The sequence below is a fragment of the Heterodontus francisci genome, chromosome 2 (genome assembly GCF_036365525.1).
Source record: "Heterodontus francisci isolate sHetFra1 chromosome 2, sHetFra1.hap1, whole genome shotgun sequence".
In the NCBI taxonomy this organism is placed as follows: Eukaryota; Metazoa; Chordata; class Chondrichthyes; order Heterodontiformes; family Heterodontidae; genus Heterodontus; species Heterodontus francisci.
Genome location: NC_090372.1, coordinates 206,246,529 through 206,270,689, shown reverse-complemented (window position 1 = coordinate 206,270,689; position 24,161 = coordinate 206,246,529). Strand labels below are relative to the sequence as shown.

At 42.7% G+C, this 24,161-nt stretch overlaps 1 protein-coding gene across 1 annotated transcript in view; it reads left to right on the top strand.

Annotated features, from left to right (window-relative positions):
- The window catches only part of scn5lab (sodium channel, voltage gated, type V-like, alpha b), a 371,240-nt gene that overhangs the window by 8,435 nt on the left and 338,644 nt on the right, over positions 1 to 24,161 (top strand). Inside the window, exons 3-5 of the mRNA XM_068015187.1 lie at positions 6,362 to 6,451; positions 9,334 to 9,462; positions 13,704 to 13,795. Coding sequence (XP_067871288.1) covers positions 6,362 to 6,451; positions 9,334 to 9,462; positions 13,704 to 13,795 — 311 coding nt within the window. The remainder of the gene's footprint in view (positions 1 to 6,361; positions 6,452 to 9,333; positions 9,463 to 13,703; positions 13,796 to 24,161) is intronic.

The window sequence follows — 24,161 nt, the reverse complement described above, 5'->3', positions numbered from 1 at the left end:
TTATTGGATGATTCTTGACTCTCAGTCATACAGCCTTTATCCCCCAATGCTCTATATTTTTATGACTAAATAGAGTCATATGCTGGAATTTTACGTTGGGCGGGAGGCCCTGCCCACCGGGCAAAAAGTTGGGGGAGAGCCCACCTCGCCAGGCCTGGGGAGCCACGCCGGGATTTTTCACTCTCCAGGCTCTTAATGTTCTTGGGCAGGACTTCCCCCTCCTTGAGGAAGGAAATCCCGCCTAATGGAGCTGCTGGCCAATCAGCGGGCTGGCAGCTCTTAGTCCCACCAGTGCCACTTGGTAGGCCCCTGCGAGGCAAGGGGGGTTGGTTGGGGAGAGGGGGAGGGGAGTGTTGTGTGTTGGGGGAGGTTGGGGCTTCAGGGGCAGCCCGGCTGCGGAGGGTAAAATAGCCGTGGCAGCAGGAGGAGGCTCTTAAGTGCCAGTTAATTGGCCACTTAAGGGCCTTGATTGGTCTGGGGTGGGCAGACCATTCCTCACCGCAGCCGCTCCGTGTAAAATTGCAGCGAGAAGGGGTCGGGAATGGCCCCCCTGCCTCCCACTCAATTTTATGCCACCCTGCCACTGGCCTGCTTGTTGGGAGGCCGTAAAATTCCGGCCATAGAGTCATTTATGGCACAAAAGGAGGCCATTTGGCCCATCAAGTCCATGCTAGCTCTCTGTGGAGCAATCCAGACAGTCCCACTCTCCCACTCAATTTCCATAGCCCTGCAAATTTATTTCCTTCAAGTGCCCATCCTATTTTCTTTTGAAATGATTGATTATTTCCACTTCCACCACCCTCATGGACAGCAAGTTCCAGGTCATTACCACCCACTGTGTAAAAATGTTCTTCCTCACATTCCCCCTGCATCTCTTGCCCAAAGCCTTCAATCTTAGTCCCTTTGTCCTTGTACCATCAGTTAATGGCAACAGTTTCTCCTTGCGTAACTTATCTAAGCCTGTCATAATCTTGTGCCTTTAACTGTGCCATTAAGTCTATATATTGCCTCACTCTATCCCTTCTGCCAAAATGCATCACCTCACACTTGTCTGTATTAAATTCCATCTGCCACTTGTCTGCCCAGTCTGCTAGCCTATCTATGTCCCGTTACAGGCAATTCGTATCATCCTCCAATTTTGAAATTCTACTCTGTCCAAGATCGAAGTCATTTATATATAGCAAAAAAAAGCATCAGTCCTAGCACTGACCCTTGGGGAACACCACTGTCTACCATCCTCCAGTCTGAAAAACAACCATTCAACTCGTCGTTTTCTCTTCTAAAGTCAATTTTGTTATCCAAGCTGACACTCACCCTCCTAGTCCAAGAGCCTCAATGTTGTTAACCAGCCTTTTATGTGGTACTTTATCAATCGCTTTCTTTCAATCCAGATAGATAACATCCACCATTTTCCCACCAGCGCCCCCCACCCCACCCCCCCCCGGCATCATCCTGACAATAGTTTCAATAATAACAACAGGTTTCCAGTACTTTACCGATAGTGCAAGAGTTGAGAGAGAGTCTAATTCTGGATGGGGAGCATCAAAGCTGAGCCCACTCCTGAGAACCACAAGGCACATATTGGGTAGTGGTTAGGAAGGTATGAGCTCAGCTGTGATGCCTCAAAGGCCAAAGATCCTGAAAACACTTGCCATGTCAGTCGGCTATTTGACCAGGGGTAGGTAGTAGGATAAGTGGACAAGATTGTTGAAAAAGCATGTGGGATCGTGGAGCTTTATAACTAGAGGCAGCGAGTATAAAAACAAGGATTTATGGTAAACCTTTATGAATCATTGGGTCGGCCTTGGATAGAGTATTATGGCCAATTCTGGGCACTATTTTTTTGTTCTTATATTCCTAGGAAGGATGTCAAGAATTTGGAGAGGGTGCAGTCAAGGTTTATCAGAAGGATACATTTCTCAATACCTGCTGTTGGCAGGATTGTGTTTCCTGATGTTCACCGGGAGGGGACAAGGAACTCAGCCGCCCGCCAGCCTTGGAAAATTAACCCCTTATGAGTGATTCCTCCCTCCGCTATCTAATGCAAATGCTGTCCCACTTCAAACATTAAACCCCTCCATTATAATGACAGAAGGAACCTCATGCAAAAAGATTAAGCGTTCACCTACAGGGGCCCCACGGTTAGGGCAGCCAACTCTGGTTGGCTGCAGTCCTGGAATTTTCATCACTTGACCTGTTCCCTCCCTGCCCCCACAATTGCCCTGCCCAATCAAACAGCTTGACCACCCCCCCCCCCACCCCCATCTCCAACATTTTTTAAACTAACTACTAACAAACTATTCAAATAAAATGAAAAAAAAACCTTTTTTTTAATGCCCCTTTGATTTGCTTTCTTAGATGTTGCTTGCACCAGCGTGCAGGAGATTTAACCTCTCTTTCCTAGAGACTCCTGGGCAACCCTGGAGGGTTGGTAAGCCCAGATAGTCACCCGACTTGCAACTAGAGACATGGGTGAACTGGGGCAAACCTTTCTTTCTACATTATGACTAGACCTATTTAAAAAAACTAGGAGATACCCAGGCTCTATCCAATAATTGATAATTATGACTTGTTGATATGATGACCTAGTATGAACCTCTAACTCAAATTGGTAACTTAGAACCAGCCCGCAGCACAAACCATTGCATGCTGTAGTTTGTTTAATTTAGTAACGAATGTGAGAATGCTCCTTGGCTGCTCTTTTAGCTCTCAGATTGCTTAGTCTGGTTTGTAATTTGGATGAAGCAAAGGCGCTCACGGGTTCCCATGTTACAGTAAAACTGGCCAAAGTTTGTGTAATTAACTTTGAAAGAATCTCCACATTAACTATAAAATCAGATTATAGCACTACCAGTGAAAAAAACTATTTTTAAACGCTGTAGGCTGCGATGGATCTTGCCATATTAAAAAAAAAACCACAACATCCCTGTATTTAACTGCTTACAACCCCAACCATTTTGTCAGAAAGTTACGTTATTCTCTCAAGTTTGCCACATGCATTGCTCCAACTTTAAATTCATGAGTTGGAAGTCTGAAAGATTAAGAGCAGATTTATTAGTTTCCAGAGGCCAAGTTGGTTGCTTAATCAGGGATTAATTTTAAATGGTGACATTTAAAAATGTACCTCTGATAGTTCTAATGGGCAGTGGGAATGGGGAGAGACAGAGAGGTTGGTTTTACATGACTTACTTACCAACACCCCCTCTGTATGGAGGGTTTAGGGAGGGAGCTGCAGCACTTGTGAGGCAGCCAATAAGTGGGTATGAAGCCAGCTTTGGCACTTCACTGACTTCCCTGAATCACATTTCACGTTGTCGCTGTCATGAGTTTCCATGTCACCTTAAGAGGTTGCTAATCAAACCGATGGTGCCTCTGAGAGTCAGAGAACAGCTCCAGCATAGCGAGCATTGGTTTGAGGTGACGTTCTGAATTGCTAAACCAGTGGAACAGTAAGAGGTCGGGAGCTGATTTGTGACCTGACCCTTGCCAGATTCTTAGCCTGGTGTTCTCTGGGAGAAAGGTTTAGGAATTCTTCCATGAGTTTCAGCTCGATTTGGACAGTTATTGGGATAAGATTTTGTGAGAGGTGCCCCCGCAATTGGAGCCACACACCATGGGAGCGGAGAATCGCAGCACTCCTGCGTTTCTGGTACACGGGACATAGTGATTGCTGCACTCGATTCTCTAAATTAGTACTCCCACTGAGAGAGTGGGTGCCCCCCTGTTGCAGAAATTTGTCCACACGATGTATTGATAAATATCCACAAGGTTAATTATTTTATTAATTTATCTTTACAACCCCCTTCGTTGGCTGATATTATTCCGGACAATTGTCTGCCGTCAAGCCTCTATGACTGAAGTTAAAACTGGCCACTGGAATGACACCAGTCTTTGCAGTATCTCAGCAGCCTAACAGACTTTAAGTGGAATGTTCAATGCAGGTGGCAAAACCAGAGTTATACTCTGGGCTGCAATTCCCCACCTGCTCACCAGCACAGTTCAAACGTTTGATTTTCTTCAGTGGCGTTTCAGGGGCATTTAGATGTCTTTTTTTTTTAAAAGATACTTCAAGATAGAAGGATGTTAAATAATGAGAGTCTTAGAGAAAAGCTCAGAAGCACTATCATGCAAAAAAGCAGGTGCAAATGGGTCCCAAGTTTGCATTCAAACTGACATAGAGCTCAACTCTCTGGCAGCCATCCCCTCCCCCAGTGTTCTAAGAGTGGGTGGGAGATGTCTGCTTACTGGCAATATTAAAAAGACTCGATGCCCGGGCAGTAACCTCTTGAAACGAATCAACTGCCATTTGTGGAACCCACACCATTTATCGTTCTATTCAGAATTAATGGAATGGAAACCAGGGGGCTTTATAAACAGCAGGAGATCTGCTCTGCCGGTCCTTTTATTTAGTCTTGCAGACTCATATCCAAATGCTCGCCCATTCCCCCAACACCCCTACAAAATCCTGCCTGTGCTATAGTTCCTCCTCATCCCTCTCCTGTTGTGTGCTGAGATAGATCATGACTATCAGAGAGCAATGAGAACCATTACAAACTCTACAGGTGGCTCAGACCTTCAGCCCACACAACACCACTCCCATATTGCAATAAAAAAAAGCTGCTTAGAAACTATAGCACCTCTCATATGACAGTTTCCATGACCACAGGCACCTGTTTACAATGCTGCCAATGCAGGAACATATAAAGCCATTTACATTCTCATCACTACTTTAATTTATGATGTAACCATGACCCGGATTTTAAGCGAACCTGGCCAGAGGGAAGAAGACAATGTCAGTTCAGGCACCCATTTACATCTCACCCAATGTTAATATTCATTGCTGCAAACCACTGCATGAACAACATTAATTGCTGATGTTCACTCCCAGAACCATCTTTACTTCAGTAAAGAAAAGATTTGTTTAGCCAAAAGAAAAATTAATTTAAATTTGGGCAGGATGGCCTATAGTGGAATTATTCATAATATTTCCTGGAGTAGGATTGATTGAAGTTTAAGTTGTAACCAATGTACAGGAATCTGAGTGATTTGAATAATCTCTTGGTGTTTATTTTTTATTACTGTGATGGAGAAGGGACAAGGATGAAAAAAAAACTGCAAAAGGGGAAATGTGTGGCTGGTCACAGTTGAGCTACAAACTTGAGACCCATTTGCACGTGTCTTTTTTGCATGCAAGTGCAGTTGTGAGCATTTTTCTAAGACTCAGTATGTTCTTCTATTTTGAAGTATCTTAAAAAAAACTCCAAACTAAATGCCCCCTGAAATGCTGTTTTAGTTGATGCCCTACAGAATGCTTCTTTTCCCACCCTGTGTCATTCTTTCATTTGAGCACTCGTCCATGTTTTATTCGTGTAAGAGAGATGCATTTTTCCATTCCCATGGACATCAGTCAGATCCAGAACAAATAGGAGATGCAGGGGCAACCTGGGAAAGTCAGGAACATGGGAGATATCTCCTGGAGCTATTTGACGACAATTAAAACATTTGTGATAAAAATACAAGTCCACCCTAATCCAGGCAACTTTAGTGTTTGAAATGTGAAAACCATTAAACAAACATCTACCCTGCAAAACACAGGATGTCAAGGCTTTGATAAGGGCACAGAGAAGATTTACTAGAATGGTACCAGGGATAAAGGACTTCAGTTATGCGGAGAGACTACAGAAGCTGGGACTGTTCTCCTTCGAGCAGAGAAGGCTAAGGGGAGATTTAATAGAGGTGTTCAAGATCATGAGGGGCTTTGATAGAGTAAATAAGGCAAAATCGTTTCCAATGGCAGAAAGGTCGGTAACCAGAGGACATGGATTTACGATAATTGGCAAAAGAACTAGAGGTGGGATGAAAATTGGATAGATACTTGAAAGGGAAAAATTGTAGGGCTATGTCTAAAGAGCAGGCAGAGTGGGAATAACTGTATAGCTCTTTCAAAGAGCTGGCACAGACACAGTGGCTCAAATGGCCTCCTTCTGTGCTGTACGATTCTGTGATTCTATGAATTACCACAGTGGGATTTTTAGGGCAAACATGGACCATTCAGAGCCATTGCTTAGTGTCAGGAATTCTTTTCAATTTGGAAATGCTTTTCGGTGTCACGGGGACCCGTCAGTGTCCTCGATCCCGATTGGATGAATGTGCAATTGATGGGGGTACGAGCAGCATCAATGATACAACTCCTAAACCCTTAGCTTGCCAATCGGGTCGTACTCACTAACTACCTGATTAAGTAGGTAAGTGAAAAATTGTGATAAATCTCTCTACTTCCTTTTTTTTAAAAAGTGTGTTGAAAAGCAGGGAAGGTTGTGCAGCCATGTAATGTAAAATTTCTCCTTAACTCCTATTCTACATTGTTCAATATGTTCATTATGTGCACTATTTTGACCAACTGTGTGTTCATGACCATGTCTGATCCTGCCCCATGGACAAAGAATGTTGAGTAAGTATGAAGCCATATTGCTTTTGTGTGTATTGTAATTCTTTCTGTGAACAAACCTTTTAAAACTCTGCTCTTTCTCTTTTGCTACTGCCCAAATTCCTTAAATAATGTTGACCTTTGAACTGTGCCTTTATCTATCCCGATGAAATGCCTTGCCAGGTGTATCTTGCCTTGTGAGCAAGTAAGTTAATATTTTTAAGTATACCCGGTTCATAATTTGCTACCTACATATGCTCATGCTGCATCCAAACGAAACCATGATGCGACCAAAGTTTTACTTCATTACAAAAGATGGTTTGCTTTCTTCCTGCATTTTCATTAAAGGAATTGATCAAGAAAGGCCTTTGCTTTAATAATTACAGATGGGACAGAAACTCTCTGTAAATATAATTCTACATGACACTGTTATCATTTGTTATAATTGCTGCTTGATTATAGCAACAGGGCGAGCACTTTTATAAATTATACATTGATAAACTAGTGATAGTTGCATTATTAAAAAGGCCTTTGGATCTCATATTGAAAGTTGAATGATTGCAAATTATCATTTCTTCCTTTAATGAAGAGGCCTGAATATTATGTAATTACTCACCACCAAAGGACTTTTAAAAATGATTTTTCTCTGAAAAGAAGGGGTTCATTGATATTTAGCATGAAATGAACCCTGGGAGTCATTTCCCATCTTGGAAAGAGTCCAGAACATACCTCTCAACTGGAGGCCTTCAGAACTTGGTATATAATTTATGGAGATTGATCAGAGCCATGCAAGAGAGAACCGTTCACGAAATGGAGGCTTGACACAAATTTCACCTGATGTTGATGATTCTGATTCAGTTTTGAAACAATAGGTAGAAGGTGCCTGCTATTGATTATGATCACTTTGTGAGGATTCTTATTTATTATCCAGAATAATTTATTAAAGGGTGATCTTTAGGAACAAGATTGGATTGTGGAACAATGCACAGTTCCCACATAAGATACATGCTTTCAATTTAAACACGGTTGCTCCAACTCTACCATCCAAGAGAATATATATTTGTGTCATCAACTGTTCCGACATAGTTTGGTCAAAAATAGCACAATGAACCATGGATGCAAACTATATAACTGAAAGCCTTTACAGTATTTGGTCACACAAATCCACCAGCCATGAAAGATAAGAAAACTCATGACTGTGAGATTATCTGAAAAGCATTTTTTAATATTATGAAAAGTTTGGGAGTGCTTAATAAACAAGGCAATGTTTTAAAGGCTACAGGAATGGCAAATAGTCAGCTAATTTATGATTAATACTCATTGATATCCCGTGACACTGCTTTGGAGTCCCCCTGGGTCAGTTCTGGACATGGGGATCACATCCTTAGTTCAAAACCTGAACCCATCAATGCCTGGCATAAACCCTGAGACGTTGAGGCTGGGGGTCAATGAACAATTTCAAAGCTGCAATTTATAGATTTGTTTTCATTAGGAAAGGGTATTAAGAGTTGTATAACCAATAACCAAGGTGTGTGAATCGGATACAGATTAGCCATGGTCTGATTGATTGGCAGAACAGCCTAGAGGGGCTGAACTCCTGTTTCTATAATCCTATAACTCCAGCCTTGGGCCTATTTCAGCCTCAGGACCGCTTAACCCCTGCTCAAGCCTCAAACGTGCTTTCATCCATTCAGCAATTAGATTAGATTAGATTAGAGATACAGCACTGAAACAGGCCCTTCGGCCCACCGAGTCTGTGCCGACCATCAACCACCCATTTATACTAATCCTACACTAATCCCATATTCCTACCAAACATCCCCACCTGTCCCTATATTTCCCTACCACCTACCTATACTAGTGACAATTTATAATGGCCAATTTACCTACCAACCTGCAAGTCTTTTGGCTTGTGGGAGGAAACCGGAGCACCCGGAGAAAACCCACGCAGACACAGGGAGAACTTGCAAACTCCACACAGGCAGTACCCAGAATCGAACCCGGGTCCCTGGAGCTGTGAGGCTGCAGTGCTAACCACTGCGCCACTGTGCCGCCCTTCAGGGCCCAGAGTAGTTTGTTGGGGAAGGGGAGGTCCTGGTTAGAAACAAGAGTTATACGGTGGGATTGTTTTAATTTGATGTGATTTGGAGTGATCTAATTGGTCAAAGGCATTCCGTAGTACAGCAACATCACAGATATACAAATTAGGATTAGGAAGAAAAGGCTGGTGGTATATCTTCACCCAAAGGGTAATAGAGTCATGGTATAATTCAGCAGGAAACTTTTAAAAAGAAGGCAGATGGATTTCTGTAGAGAGTGGGGATTGCGGTGTCTGATGACAATCCAGGGAGATGGGATTGATTTATCAAAAAGGGAGGGTCTTATGAGGTATGATGACCTCTCCCTAATCTTGTCTGCATGTGTGGCTTTTTGACAGGATGTGGTAGATTAATTAAGCAAGCAGATTGGACGGTTCTTTCATAGTTACACTGAGTGCCATTTTCTGAACTAAGGTCTAAGTGAACATGAGTAATAACATAGAGAATGATTGGAAAGTGAGCCTCATTTTTAGATAGTTGAGAGGTATGGCGTACTATCACTCAGATAATAGGATAATACTGAATGCTTCATATTCTCATCTCTTTCATTGATTTGTCAGAAGATATGCTCTTTGGTATAAACTGACTTGTGAAATGTTGTCCATTCCTGACTTGATGACCACCAATTCATCGAGGAAATGTATTGAAGCTTGCAATCATTGTAACGCTGACAATCTCACCTGCTTCTCCACTTCGCTCTTTGCCATCTCATATTCTGAGGTACTATGCAAGGTGGCTCATGTTGTCAAAGAGCCGAATGCACCTCAATCGACTGCTAACGCTATTCATTTTCAAACGCTTTACCAGGTACACTTTCACTGGCATTTACACTTTTGAATCAATGATAAAAATATTGGCAAGAGGATTCTGCATTGATGGCTTCACCTTCCTTCGAGATCCATGGAATTGGTTGGATTTCAGTGTTATTGTAATGGCGTAAGTAAAATAATCATGGTTTTATGTCAAGAGCTCAGACTAGCAATGTACTTTTCTTTCTTCTCTTGCTTGCACTGTTTTAAGTGGAATCTCTAGATCTTAGGAAATGTCCTGTGAGGTAGTGTGTTTAGTGATACGATAGTGCTTTTTGTCTGCTTTGATGATGCTCCCTCTTCTGTGTCTCTCTTGCATGTTTGATTTTTAAACCTGCGTTGCCCTTCTTCTGAAAGTAAGCATTTCTTTGTGTCATTGTAAATAGTTTTGGGATGTTACTCTTCTGATAATCCAGCAGGGTATTAAAAGTTTGTCACTGTGTGAAATCAAATTCCAGTAGAGTCATTGTAATGCAAAGATGGTGTTCCACACATGCAGACAATGTACTCAAACCCTTTTGTAATCTTTTTCCCAAAAAAGAGAATACAGATTATAAATGAGTTGCCCTATGGAGCAGTTGGAATTTTGAAACGATTTATGGTGGCCGGGCGAATAGAAAGAGACAGAATATTGTTCCTCGGCTTTCGAGATTCTGATTCCTGTTTAGTTCCAAGAAAGGAATTGAAATTCTTCCCTCTGTCAATAGTATGCATTAGCAAAATGAGTCAGGACATTCTCAAAATACACGAGAGTGGACATCTGCCGCAGAACAAGACTCCATTTTAGAGCAACTCAGCAGTCTAACTGGGAACTGGGAATACAAACTGGCAGTACCAGTGCTATGTGCCTCGAAATTGAGGTGAATTTCTATTGAGCCCAGCAGAGCAGATAAACCTTCTGTGGTATATCTGAGATTATTTAATATGTCCCAGTTCTCTAATCCTCATTGCTATCATTTTTTGGTTTGATGATTCTTAACGGCCACTCAAATCCACAATTAGCCACACATTAACACTCATCCTATCACCCATTTTTCATCAGGAAGGAGTTTGTGGGGCAATTGAAGTTTTTATTCAAGGTGGAAATATATAATTTGGATGGTATCTGGTAGTAAGGAGAAGAAAAATTGAACCAAGTGCCATTTATTTGTGGAAAGAAGTCCAGCGTGGGGATTACTTACCCTTTAATCTCTGTTCAACCTGTTTAATTCAAAACCCAACCTCCTTGTAAGAAGCAGCCTGTATGTTGCTTAGGATAACATTTTGATATTCAGTACATATTTGAATGACATATTACAGGAGGTGGGAGGAAGTGAAGCACATCAGCTCTGCCAATTTTAACAATATGTCGCCATTCACCCAAGGTTTACCACCTAAATGTAACACAGGGCGTGGTACTGAGCTGTACAGCCCAAGAAGGTCCCAGCTTCAAGTCTGCACTGGGTAAATTGATCACAGTAGGTGTGTAACAATTGGCTGCAGTGCCCATGGGTTAGCAATAGGAAATAAATCAGCTATAGTTCCTGCTGCTGGTCACCATCTAATTCGCATTGCTAGAGAGAAAAGACAGAATGTGCACAGCTGTGACCCCATTGTTGACTAGCTTGCTGATCAAGGGTCACACTTAGATGAAGTGTCAGATCCTTTACCAGTACCAATAGGACCATATAGGTGCATGAAGAGAGGAGAATATTTGGGGGGGGGGAAGCCTAATATTAAGTTGAATTTAATCTTGCCACTACAGAATAGAGGTCCTTGGCAGTTTAAAACAGGAATAGAAGGCTTCAGAAACATCTCACTGCTCTTTGCCTAGCACTAGTTCAGTCTCAGCCAGCTGCTTGCATGGAGCTAGCAGTTTAAATACAATATTGATTTAAAACACAAAAAAAAGGGAAATGAAGGAGTAAATATTTGAGTTGCAATACAGTACTATCTCCTCCAGGATGATTTAGTGGATTTATAATGGCGGGTAATCCACACGGGGTTATTAAATGTTTTAGTTATTGTTTCAAACTGAATATGGCGCTACATCCAGAATCTCCCCAATATCCCACATAGGCTCCAAGGATTTATACAGTTTGACTTATTATTTTAACATAAGGCCACCATTGTGAACTTACCTATTTCAGCCTCAGGACCGCTTAACCCCTGTTCAAGCCTCAAACGTGCTTTCATCCATTCAGCAATTAACTGCTCCAGGTCCCAGAGTAATTTGTTGGGGAAGGGGAGGTCCCATGATTGGGTTTCCTATTATTTTCATTGTGCCTTCCTGTACTAAGGCACTACATTATTATTTTTCCCATTCATGTGCAATATTTCCAAGATGTCAATATAACTAGTTCTAAGTGGATAAAACACGGAAGTCCTTAAAAGTTTCTGCAGGGCTGCCAGCAGGTTTTAGCATCCATCCCACTCTTTAACAGGTATTGACCATGATGATTTGTGATATTTTAGCTTGCATTTTCGAAATAGGAATTTTTAGAAATGTGACAGGTCATTAAGCCCAACATGCCTCTTGCATTTTGAGAGATCAAGCCCATCTACTTAACATATTCACCCAACTCCAGTTCTTTCCTGATATGTATCTAACTATCTCTTGGAGCCATCTATACTGTTTAAAGGAATGACTTGCTCTGCTACCCTATTACTTGCTGGGTGAAAACATTTTCCCAAATTCCTCCTCTTACTCTTAACTTCTTGATGTGTAGCATCTGTCCCCTGGTATTTGAACCCCTCGGCCAGTGGACAACTTGTCAGCTTTGTGCCCAATTCTGGAAAATGTCAGTAGACCACCTCAAAGCCTCCCCTTTCCCATAATGTATTTTTGTGGTCAGCCATGCCAAAATGCCCATCATCAAGTTTGGCGGCACAGTGGCGCAGTGGTTAGCACCGCAGCCTCACAGCTCCAGGGACCCGGGTTCAATTCTGGGTACTGCCTGTGTGGACTTTGCAAGTTCTCCCTGTGTCTGCGTGGGTTTTCTCCGGGTGCTCCGGTTTCCTCCCACAAGCCAAAAGACTTGCAGGTTGATAGGTAAATTGGCCATTATAAATTGTCACTAGTATAGATAGGTGGTAGGGAAATATAGGAACAGGTGGGGATGTTTGGTAGGAATATGGGATTAGTGTAGGATTAGTATAAATGGGTGGTTGATGTTCGGCACAGACTCGGTGGGCCGAAGGGCCTGTTTCAGTGCTGTATCTCTAATCTAATCTAATCTAATCTAATCTTTGGCTGTCTTTGGACAATTGGAGAGTTACTGTTTGCTCAAAACACTCTTTTCCCCATAGAGACATATTCTGCTTACTCAAGAAGAGAGAGTTTAGATGCAGGCTGATAGAGCTAAGGCTTAGGAACCCATCAAGTATGTACTCCGATACTGATGTAATTTAACCAGCTAAAACTATGAGGAAGACCACTGCTTGTCCAGTGGGAAGCGTTCTACCAAATACGGCATTGGCCTATTGAGTTATCTGGAGAACAATTTTGCTCCAGTGATAGATCTTTCCATTACTGAGTCAGGCTGTCTGGGCTAAATAGAACAAGCCTAGCTTCCTCAATCATTACTTAAATTCCTGATGTGTGGAATCATCTTTACTATCCAGACTCCAGTTCATTCATCAGAGAACATTTTTATCCTCTCCATTAGGGAACAAGAGAATATGATGGTGGTACCTTAATCAGAAAATGTAGAGCATAATCCTGCTTACAATAATTTTAATAAGTGTCAAATGAAATTCTTGATCGTCGCCTAAATATCTCAATCAATTCCTATCTATGCCATGGTATCACCTTGTACCAACCACCACCACTCTCCCCAACTCCCCAACAGTCCTCAATTAACTAGAATTGAGAGGTTTTATTGAACAGGTTGGGGATGTTTTCTCTAGAAAAAGGAAGTCTGAGGGGTGACTTGATAGAAGTCTTCAAGATTATGTAACTGTTTGATTGGTTAAATGTAAAGAAGATGTCTCCACTTGTGGGTGAGACTATAACCGGGGATCATCAATATATGAATGTTACTAATAAATTCAATAGGAGATTCAGGAGAAACTTGTTTACCCAGAGGGTGGTGAGAATTTGGAACTCATTACCACAAGGATAGTTGAGGCGAATAACATGAATGCATTTAAGGGGAAGCTAGATAAACACATGAGGGAGAAAGGAATAGAAGGATACGTTGATGTTGTTGGATAAAGAGGAGTGCAAGGAAGCTCGTGTGGAGCATAAACACTGGCATGACCCTGTTCGACCAAACAGCTTCTTTCTGTGCTGTAAGTAATACCCTGTGAAACTAATATAGAAAAAAGGTAAAACAATCTGACATGAATAGTGATGTCGTACCAAATAACTGTGGTTTGATTCTACAGGTATGTAACAGAATTTGTACAGCTAGGCAATGTTTCAGCTCTTCGAACATTCAGAGTATTGAGAACATTGAAAACGATTTCAGTTATCCCAGGTAAGGATCCCTGCAGGTTGAACTGTAAGTGGTGTCCGTGACTCTTCTTGCTCTTCCTTCTCCTCCCTGCTACCTCTACTGATGTTGATGGTATTCAGTTGTTATCCATGTGTGCATCTTTATTTATTTATTTATTTTTTAAATTTAGAGATACAGCACTGAAACAGGCCCTTCGGCCCACCGAGTCTGTGCCGACCAACAACCACCCATTTATACTAACCCGACAGTAATCCCATATTCCCTATACTAGGGGCAATTTACAACAGCCAATTTACCTATCACCTGCAAGTCTTTGGATGTGGGAGGAAACCGGAGCACCCGGCGAAAACCCACGCAGACACAGGGAGAACTTGCAAACTCCACACAGGCATTGCTTGCTATAGATTTATGACTGAATTTGTTGAACTGCGTTATGTCTTAGCATTATGAACGTTCAGAGTATTTCGAGTGCTGAAGACTATCTCAGTCATTCCAGGCGAGAGGTTAAACACTAAGGCTGGCACTGAACCTACACAACTAAATTGGCATGATGCAAAACTATTGCATAAGTGTAAGGAAATGAAACTTCTCATTGGAATAATAGTTTAAATATAAACTTATTAAGCAACGGTTTTAGTGAATTTTTTGAGGTGCCTAATGCAGCACCTTTTCCAGTTAATTATTTTAGGTTGTTAATCCAAGATTCCCTGTCTACGAAACAGGAGTTTTGTCATTTTTAATGACATATTCATTTGTCTAATCCTAGCCCAATTAGTAAAATAATGAGACAACCAGTGTTTATGATGGCAGTTACATAGCTCAATAGGAATGAGCATGCTCCCAGTGCTATTTATAAATGAGCAAACAGATTGGACACCTGTAGTACCAAGCTGAAGATTTTATTTTTTAAGGATTTGCATTTTAATTCCGAGACATTGAAAATTTCCAGTCCTTGTGGTATTTTCCAATGTACTTCAGTTGTTGAGAACTGCAGTTCTGACCAAGCACCTAGCACCATTCTGAGGAACATTCCAATGCAGTATAGCATAGAGTTATGCACTATGGGTCAGTTTTTTGAGCACCTGAATTAACTTATCCCTCAATGTTGGTGCAGAAGGGCCTTTATCCTGCACGTAACCAATGTCAAATTCTCCAGCATTCACTTCAGACTAGGAAACAAAAAGAAAACACAGTTCTCAGCATCTTTAAGAAAATCAGACATGGTTTTCCACATGTTGCACCCCAGAACTGGGTTATAGAGTCATAGAGTTGTACAGCATAGAAACAGGCCCTTTGGTCCACCGCGTCCATGCCGACCATAATGCCTATCTATACTAATCCCACCTGCCTGCATTAATTCCATATCCCTCTATGCCTTGCTCATTCAAGGACCCGTCCAGATACCTCTTAAATGTTGCTACTGTTCCAGCCTCCACCACCTCCTCTGGCAGCTCATTCCAGATACCCACTATTCTTTGTGTGAAAAATTTACCCCTTTGATCCCCTTTAAACCTCCTCCCTCTCACCTTAAATCTATGCCCTCTAGTTTTAGTCACCCCTTCCATGGGAAACAGACTCTGGCTATCTACCCTATCTATGCCTCTCATAATTTTATATACCTCTATCATGTCCCCTCTCAGCCTCCTTCGCTCCAGGGAAAACAGACCCAGCCTATACAATCTCTCTTTATAACTCAAGCCCTCCAAACCAGGCAACATCCTTGTGAATCTTTTCTGCACCCTCTCTACCTTAATCACATCTTTCCTGTGTGCGGCGACCTGAATTGCACACAGTACTCCAAATGCGGCCTAACCAACGTTATGTACAACTGTAACATGACGTCCCAACTCTTGTACTCAGTGCCTCGGCGGATGAAGGCAAGCATGCCATATGCCTTCTTCACTACCCTGTCTACCTGTGTTGCCACTTTCAGGGAACTATGTACTTGCACCCCAAGGTCTTTCTGCTCAAGAACACTCCCCAGGGCCCTGCCATTCACTCTATATGTCCAGCCCTGGTTTAACTTCCCAAAATGCATCACTTCACACTTGTCTGCATTAAATTCCATTTGCCACTCCCTTGCCCACTTTCCCAGTTGATCTGTATCCTGTTGTAACCTTAGACAACCTTCTTCACTGTCCACTATACCACCAATTTTGGTGTCATCTGCAAACTTACTAATCACGCCACTTACATTCACATCCAAGTCATTAATATATATGACAAACAACAGAGGCCCAGTACCAATTCCTGCGGCACACCACTGGTCACCGGCCTCCAATTTGAAAAACAACCCCCCACCACCACCCTCTGCCTCCTCTCACCAAGCCAATTTTGTATCCAATTTGCTAGCTCACCCTGGATCCCATGTGTTCGAGGACCTTCTGGACCAGCCTACCATGCGGGACCTTGTCAAAGGCCTTGGTAAAGTCCATGTAGAGAACGTCCATCGCCCTGTCCTCGTCAATCCTCTTGGTCACCTCCTCAAAACACTCAATCAAATTTGTGAGACATGATTTCCCATGCACAAAGCCATGCTGACTATCCCTAAACAGACCATGCCTTTCTAGATGCATATAAATCCTGTCTCTCAGAATCCCTTCCAATAACTTTCCCACCACTGATGTAAGGCTCACTGGCCTGTAGTTCCCTGGCTTATCCCTGCTGCCCTTCTTAAATAGAGGCACAACATTAGCTATCCTCCAGTCTTCCGGTACCTCACCTGTGGCTAACGATGATACACAAATCTCAGTTAGGGCCCCAGCAATCTCCTCCTTTGCTTCCCATAGCATCCTAGGATACACCTGGTCAGGCCCTGGGGATTTATCCACCTTAATGCGCTTCAAAACCTCCAACACCTCCTCCTTTATAATGTTGATATGCTCCAGGATATCGGTGTTCCCTCCCTTGAACTCACTAGCTTCCATGACCATCTCCACGGTAAATACAGACAAGAAATATTCATTTAAGACCTCGCCCATTTTCCGTGGCTCCACACATAGATTACCACACTGATCCTTAAGGGGACCTACTCTCTCCTTAGCTACCCTTTTACTCTTAATATACTTATAGAGTCTTTTAGGATTCTCCTTTATCTTATCTGCCAGGGAAATCTCATGGCCCCTTTTCGTCCTCCTAACTTCCTTCTTAAGTGTAGTCCTACATCCCCTATACTCCTCGAGGGACTTGCTCGATCCCAGCTGCCTATACCTGACATATGCCTCCTTCTTTGTCCTGACCAGACCCTCAATATCCCTCGTCAACCAAGGTTTCCTAAACTTGCCAGCCTTGCCCTTCCATCTAACAGAGGTTTTTAAAAGTTTTTTCAGATGTAGAATATTGATCTTTCAATACTATCGGGAAGGTTTCATTCAGCCTTGGTGTTTAATATTTCTGATCTGTATGGTAACTTAGTGCAGTGTGCTGTGCTTGCATTCTAACTTGCATTGATGGTCATTCAAAATGGCCAACAGCGAGGAAAGCTTTTCTGTTTGAGTAAATTCTTAAGTTAAATTAAATGAATGTCACCACCTTTAAGTACCACCTGCTGAACAAGGTTACATGCACAGTTATGGGTTACATTCCCTTGAACAGCTAAATATTAGAATCATGTACGATACTATTGGCCTTGCGGATGAACACAATATGTTTCTATTACACTCCCTTGTCTGCTGTTTTAACATAGGTGCTTTAACCTGTTTGTTCCAAATGGGCCATGCTTCTGCTAAAACACCTGACAGATGGTGATGTTAGAGACAAATGCAGAGTGTGTTTGCCTGATATCCAGCAGTCATTTGCAGCCTATGTTGTTTAAGACCACTGTTACATCTTACATGCAAAGCCATTCAAACCCAGAAACATCACAGATATACAACAAGCGACCTATTAAGAGATGATTGCATTGTACTAAGATGACAATTACAATAAGGGGTGAGCTGTAAATTCAGTTTGATTCAATGCCCCCATTTTTTGCTGTCAGATGAGTAAAGTAGGTTTCACATTGACTTCCATTTCAGACATGCTGCTGGTGTACTGCCAGACTTGCCGACACCAGAGATAACCACCGAGTTAATTCTTTTACCAGGATGCTCCTACTTTCAATAATGACTTGCAATTGTCCACAATTATATCACCACGTGTAACAAATGGTGAACCCATCAGCAAAGAATGACAATGATCTATCTAAGTGAGACTGCCGAGGAGACTTGCAATGGCCTGTTCTGGTCCTCTGTATACGTATGCTTTTAAGTGTAGCTGCAAGCACAAGGATCTTTGGTACTTCCAAACAAGGTCATAACAAGCTGACCGTCTAAGTAGCCATTCAACTTTCTTGTGGTTCACAAGATCACAACAAGACAATAATGTACGTGGAAGATCATTTGGCCCAGATTAGTTCATCCACTCAGAAATATTCTACAGTCCCCCTGTTGCCGTATCTAATTGTTTCTTCTATTGTGTCGTCAATTGAAGCAACTTGAGCTCCGGGTTTTGGAACTTGAGCGGCAGCTGGCGACACTGCGGTGCATTCATGAGGATGAGAGCTACGTGGATAGCACGTTTATAGATGTGGTCACTCCAAAGCTTAAGAGTATGCAGGGAGAGAGGGAGTGGGTGACCACCAGGCAGTCCTACAGAATCAGGCAGGTACTGCAGGAGACCACTCTCACTCTCTAACAGTTATTCAGTTCTGAATACTGAGGAAAGTGATGCTTCACCTGGGGAGTGCAGCCAGAGCCAAGTCCATGGCACCACGGGTGGCTCAGCTGCACAGTGGGGTACAGGGAAGACTGGAAGAGCCATAGTGATATGTGATTCAATAGTCAGGGGAACAAACAGGCATTTCTGTGGCCGCAGATGTGAATCCAGGATGGTGTGTTGCCTTCCTGGTGCCAGGGTCAAGGATGTCACTGAGCGGCTGCAGAGCATCCTGAAGGGGGAGAGTGAACAGCCAGCAGTCGTGGTCCACATCGGAACCAAGGACATAGGTAGAAAGAGGGATGTGGTCCTCCAGTCAGAATTTTGGGAACTAGGTAAGAAATTGACAAGCAGGACCTCAAAAGTAGTAATCTCCAGATTACTCCCAGTGCCATGCGCAAGTGAGTATAGAAATAGAAGGATAAGACAGATGAATGCGTGGCTGGAAAGATGGTGCAGGAGGGAGGACTTTATATTCTTGGGACATTGGGACCGGCTCTGGGGGAGATACGACCAGTACAGGCCAGACGGGTTGTACCTGAACAAAGCCGGGACTGAGTTACTTGCGGGACATTTTGCTAGTGCTGTTGGGGAGGGTTTAAACTAGTTTGGCAGGCGGATGGAGACCTGAGGGTAGACTCAGTTGAGACAAAATCAGAAATGAAAATGGAAGGCGGAAAATTAATCGATGAGTCTGGAAGACAGAGGAAACGAGGGTTAGAAAATTCAAAAAAGTGTTAGGCAGTGCTCGAGGGTATCCATTTCAATGCAAGGAGATAAAGCAGATGAGCTGAGGGCACAGATAGACATGTGGCAGTATGATATCATAGCTATTACAGAAACATGGCTTAAGGAGGGACAGGAATGGCAGCTCAATGTTCCTGGTTACAGGGTTTTCAGACGCGATAGGGAGGGGGATAAGAAAGGAGGGGGAATGGTAATTTTGGTCAAAGAAACAATTACAGCTGTGAGGATGATATGTTGGAAGGTTCATCAAATGAGGCCATATGGATTGAGCTAAGGAACAAAAAGGGCAATCACACTGCTGGGAGTGTACTATGGACCCCAAAACAGTCAGAGGGAGATAGAAGAGCAGATATGTAGGCAAATCTCTGAGAAGTGCAAGAACAATAGGGCAGTAAGAGAATGGGGATTTTAACAACCCCAATATTAACTGGGATAGTTTTAGTGTGAAAGGAATTGAGCAGAATTCTTGAGCTGCATTCAGGAGAACTTTTTTGCCCAATATTTAGCAAGTCCAACAAGAGAGTGTGCAGTTTTAGTCTTAGTTTTAGGAAATGAAGATGGGCAGGTGGGAGAGCATTTTGGTGGTAGTGATCATAATTCAGTCAGCTTTAACATAATTATGGAAAAGGACAGAAATAGAACAGGAGTTAGTTCTCAATTGGGACAAGGCAAATTTTACTAAACTGAGGAGTAATTTAGCGAAAATGGACTGGAAAAAGCTACTTGAAGGTAAATCTGTGTCAGAACAGTGAAAAGCATTCAAAGGGGAGATTCAAGGCATTCAGGGTAAACATGTTCCCACAAAGAAAAAGGGTGAGGCGGCCAAATCTAGGGCCCCATGGATGTCAAGGAGCCTACAGGGTAAGATAAGGCAGAAAAGGAAAGCTTATGTTTGACAGCAAGGACTCAATACTACAGAAAGCCGAGAGGAGTATAGAAAGTGGAGGGGTGAAATCAAAAAGGAAATTAGGAAAGCAAAGAGAGGGCATGAAAGAATATTGGCAAGCAAAATCAAGGTGACCCCAAAGATGTTTTGTCAATACATTAAGAGTAAGAGGATAACTAAGGAGAGAGTAGGGCCCATAAAAGACCAAAAAGGTAACCTTTGTATAGGAGCAGAGATATTGGTATGGTTTTAATGAATACTCTGCATCTGTCATCACGTAAGAGGGAGACGATGCAGAGATTGTAGTTGAGGAAGAGTATGAAGTATTGGATGTGATTAACATAGGGAACAAGGAAGTATTAATGGGATTAGCATCCTTGAAAGTTGATAAATCACCAGTGCCAGATGAAATGAATCCTAGGCTGTTAAAAGAAGCAAGAGAGGAAATAGCAGAGGGTCTGACCATCATTTTCCAGTCCTCACTAGATACAGGTGTGGTGCTGGAGGATTGGAGAACTGCTAATGTTGTACCTCTGTTTAAAAAGGGAGCGAAGGATAGACTGAATATGGGCGGCACAGTGGCGCAGTGGTTAGCACCGCAGCCTCACAGCTCCAGCGACCCGGGTTCAATTCTGGGTACTGCCTGTGTGGAGTTTGCAAGTTCTCCCTGTGTCTGCGTGGGTTTCCTCCGGGTGCTTCGGTTTCCTCCCACATGCCAAAGACTTGCTGGTTGATAGGTTAATTGGCCATTATAAATTGCCCCTAGTATAGGTAGGTGGTAGGGAAATATAGGGACAGGTGGGGATGTGATAGGAATATGGAATTAGTGTAGAATTAGTATAAATGGGTGGTTGATGGTCGGCACAGACTCGGTGGGCCGAAGGGCCTGTTTCAGTGCTGTATCTCTAAACTAAATTACAGGCCAGTCAGTCTAACCTCAGTAGTGGGCAAATTATTGGAATCTATTCTGACAGACAGGATAAACTGTCACTCAGAAAGGCACATGTTAATCAAGGATAGTCAGCATGGATTTGTTAAGGGAAGATCTTGTTTGACCAAATTGATTGAATTTGTTGAAGAAGTAACAAGGAAGACTGGTGAGGGTAGTGCAGTTGATGTGGTCTACATGGATTTTAGCAAGGCTTTTGACAAGATCCCACATGGCAGACTGGTTAGAAAAATGAAATCCCATGGAATCCAGGGAAATGCAGCAAGGTGGATACAGAATTGGCTCAGTAGAAGGAATCAAAGGCTGACGGCTGTTTTAGCGACTAGGGGGCTATTTCCAGTGGCGTTCCGCAGGGCTCTATGCTGGGTCCCCTGTTTTTTGTGGTGTATATTAACGATTTGGAAGTAAATGTAGAGGGTGTTATCAAGATGTTTGCGGATGACACAAAGATTGGCCATATGGTTGATAGCGAGGAGGATCGCTGTAGGCTGCAGGAAGATATTGATGGTCTGGTCAGATGGGCAGAAAAGTGGCAAATGGATTTCAACTTGCAGAAGTGTGAGGTGATGCATTTGGGGAGGTCAAACAAGGTAAAGGAATACACGATTAATGGGAAAATACTGAGAAGTGTAGAAGAAGTAAGGGACCTTGGAGTGAATGTCCACAGATCCCTGAAAGTAGCAGGACAGGTCAATAAGGTGGTTAAGAAGGCATATAGAATCCTTTCCTTTATTAGCCGAAGTGTAGAATACAAGAGCAGGGAGGTTATGCTGGAACTGTATAACTCATTAGTTAGGCCACAACTTGAGTACTGTGTGCAGTTATAGTCACCTCATTACAGAAAGGATGTAATTGCACTAGAGAGGATACAAGGGAGATTTACAAGGATGTTGCCAGGACTGGAAAAATGCAGCTCTGAGGAAAGATTGGATAGGCTGGGGTTGTTCTCCTTGGAACAGAGAAGGCTGAGGGGAGATCTGATTGAAATGTACAAAATTTTGAGGGGCCTGGATAGAATGAAGGTGGAGGGTCTAGTCACCTTAGCAGAGAGATCAGTGACTAGGGGGCACACATTTAAAGTGATTGGTAGAAAAATTAGAGGGGAGATGAGGAAAAACTTTTTCACCCAGATTGTGATGATGGTCTGGAACTCACTGCCCGAAAGGGTCATTGAGGCAGAAACTCTTCAAAATGAGTCTAGATATGCACCTCATGTGCTGTAATCTGCAGGGCCACAGACCAAATGCTGGAAGGTGGGATTAGAATGGGTGGATTGTTTTTCGGCCAGCACAGACACGATGGGCCAAGTGGCCTCTTTCTGTGCCTTAAACTTTCTGTGATTCTATGATTCTAAATGCATCGCCTCCAACACTCTATCGAGAAATGGATCACTCTTGGTGGGGGGTTGGGTGCGGAGGCCACGGTATTTAAACTTTGGTCAACAGTGTTAAATGGACGATATTGGATCAGCTGTCTGTCCTCTTCCAGAAAAAAACTCCTCCCTGGTCTGTTTTAACACCATCGATCCCTGGTGATTCATTTCAAACTCTTTTAGTCTGATGAGGACTTTCATCTCATTTGTGTTCAAGCTGTTAATTTTAATTGTTTGGGAAAGGCACATTGCCCTATTGCTTTCCAGTCTCGTGAAATAACTTGCACTAAAATATAAACCTCATCTCTGTCTCTTAACTGATTTTTTAATGAGGAAAAAAATGATTGCAGAAAACACCTTGCTCACCTAAACCACGCACCATATGGTCAAGCCCATTCAAATATATAGATAAACTCAGTGTTAATTGTCTGTAATTGTCTGATCTCTTGCTCTCCCCCTGCACAAGTGTCATCGCCAATACCTGCCCACGCATACATAGTCTCGTTTGTAATTACCTGGGGGATGGAATTGCTTTTTCAATGAAAAATGGGTGAATGCCTGCTTTTGTCTGGAATTACTAACCAGTAGACCCAAATCTCAGCGGTCTTACAGTGCTCAACTGGTTAGTAGATCAGTAATGATGAAGAAAGACAGGCACTCTCTTTATTTTCCATTCACCCTCTAGTCTCTCGCACCTATGTAAACTTGTGCTCTCACATGCAAACTCATCAGCTCACATATAAATAAATTAATACAAACAATTACATAAATTATATTTACAAATTAAATAAAATATAAATAATTCAATACATTGATAATTCTTCTGTACCTCTCACACACTATCTTTTGTTGCCCCTTTCTACTCACAGATTGAACCTCACATGTTCACGCCCGCACATATACTTGAGCATTACCCTGGACACTGATATGACACTGGCGTACAAAGGCTTAAAGTGTTGGTTTGAAATTCCTCTCTCTGATACTTTAGCAATGACATTGACTTAATTACAATAAATTGGTTTCCCTCTCCCCCATCCATCCCACTTCTTCAGGAATGACGGAGAGAGGACCTTTGGATGACCATGTTCATCATTAATATATTACTATTCCATGGCCCCAATTTAAGGTTGGCATTCTCTCTCTGTCTTTCTTTCATATTCACACAAACATACAATGGACAATTGCAAATGTTACACCCTTTTTTGAAGAAGGGTGAAACAATAATCCGGGACAAAATTAAAAGCTACTTGGACAAGTGTGGATTAATTAATGAAAGCCAGCACAGAGTTGCTAAAGGCAAATTGTGTTTAACTAACTCCATTGAGTTTTTTGATGAGGTAACAGAGAGGGTTGATGAGGGTAATGCTGTTGATGTGGTGTACATAGACTTTCAAAAGGCAATTGATAAAGTGCCACATAATAGGTTTGCCAGCAAAAATGAAGCCCATGGAATAAAAGGGACAGTGGCAGCACGGATATGTAATTGGCTGAGTGACAGAAAATAGAGGGCTGGATTTTCAAAGTGGGATCGGGAACTTGATGCCTGGATAATTTCCAGGTTCTGACCCCACGCCTCAACTGCGTCGCTCACGCAACACTATTTTGAAATGTTAATGCCCTAATTGGACAGGAGGCGAGCTCGGTGCCCAATTAGCAGCACCGGGTATCCCCGGGAGGCGGGAGCTGCCTGCAGAGCATGAGTGGCACGGGCAGACGGCAGCCATGGTTGGGGCCTGCT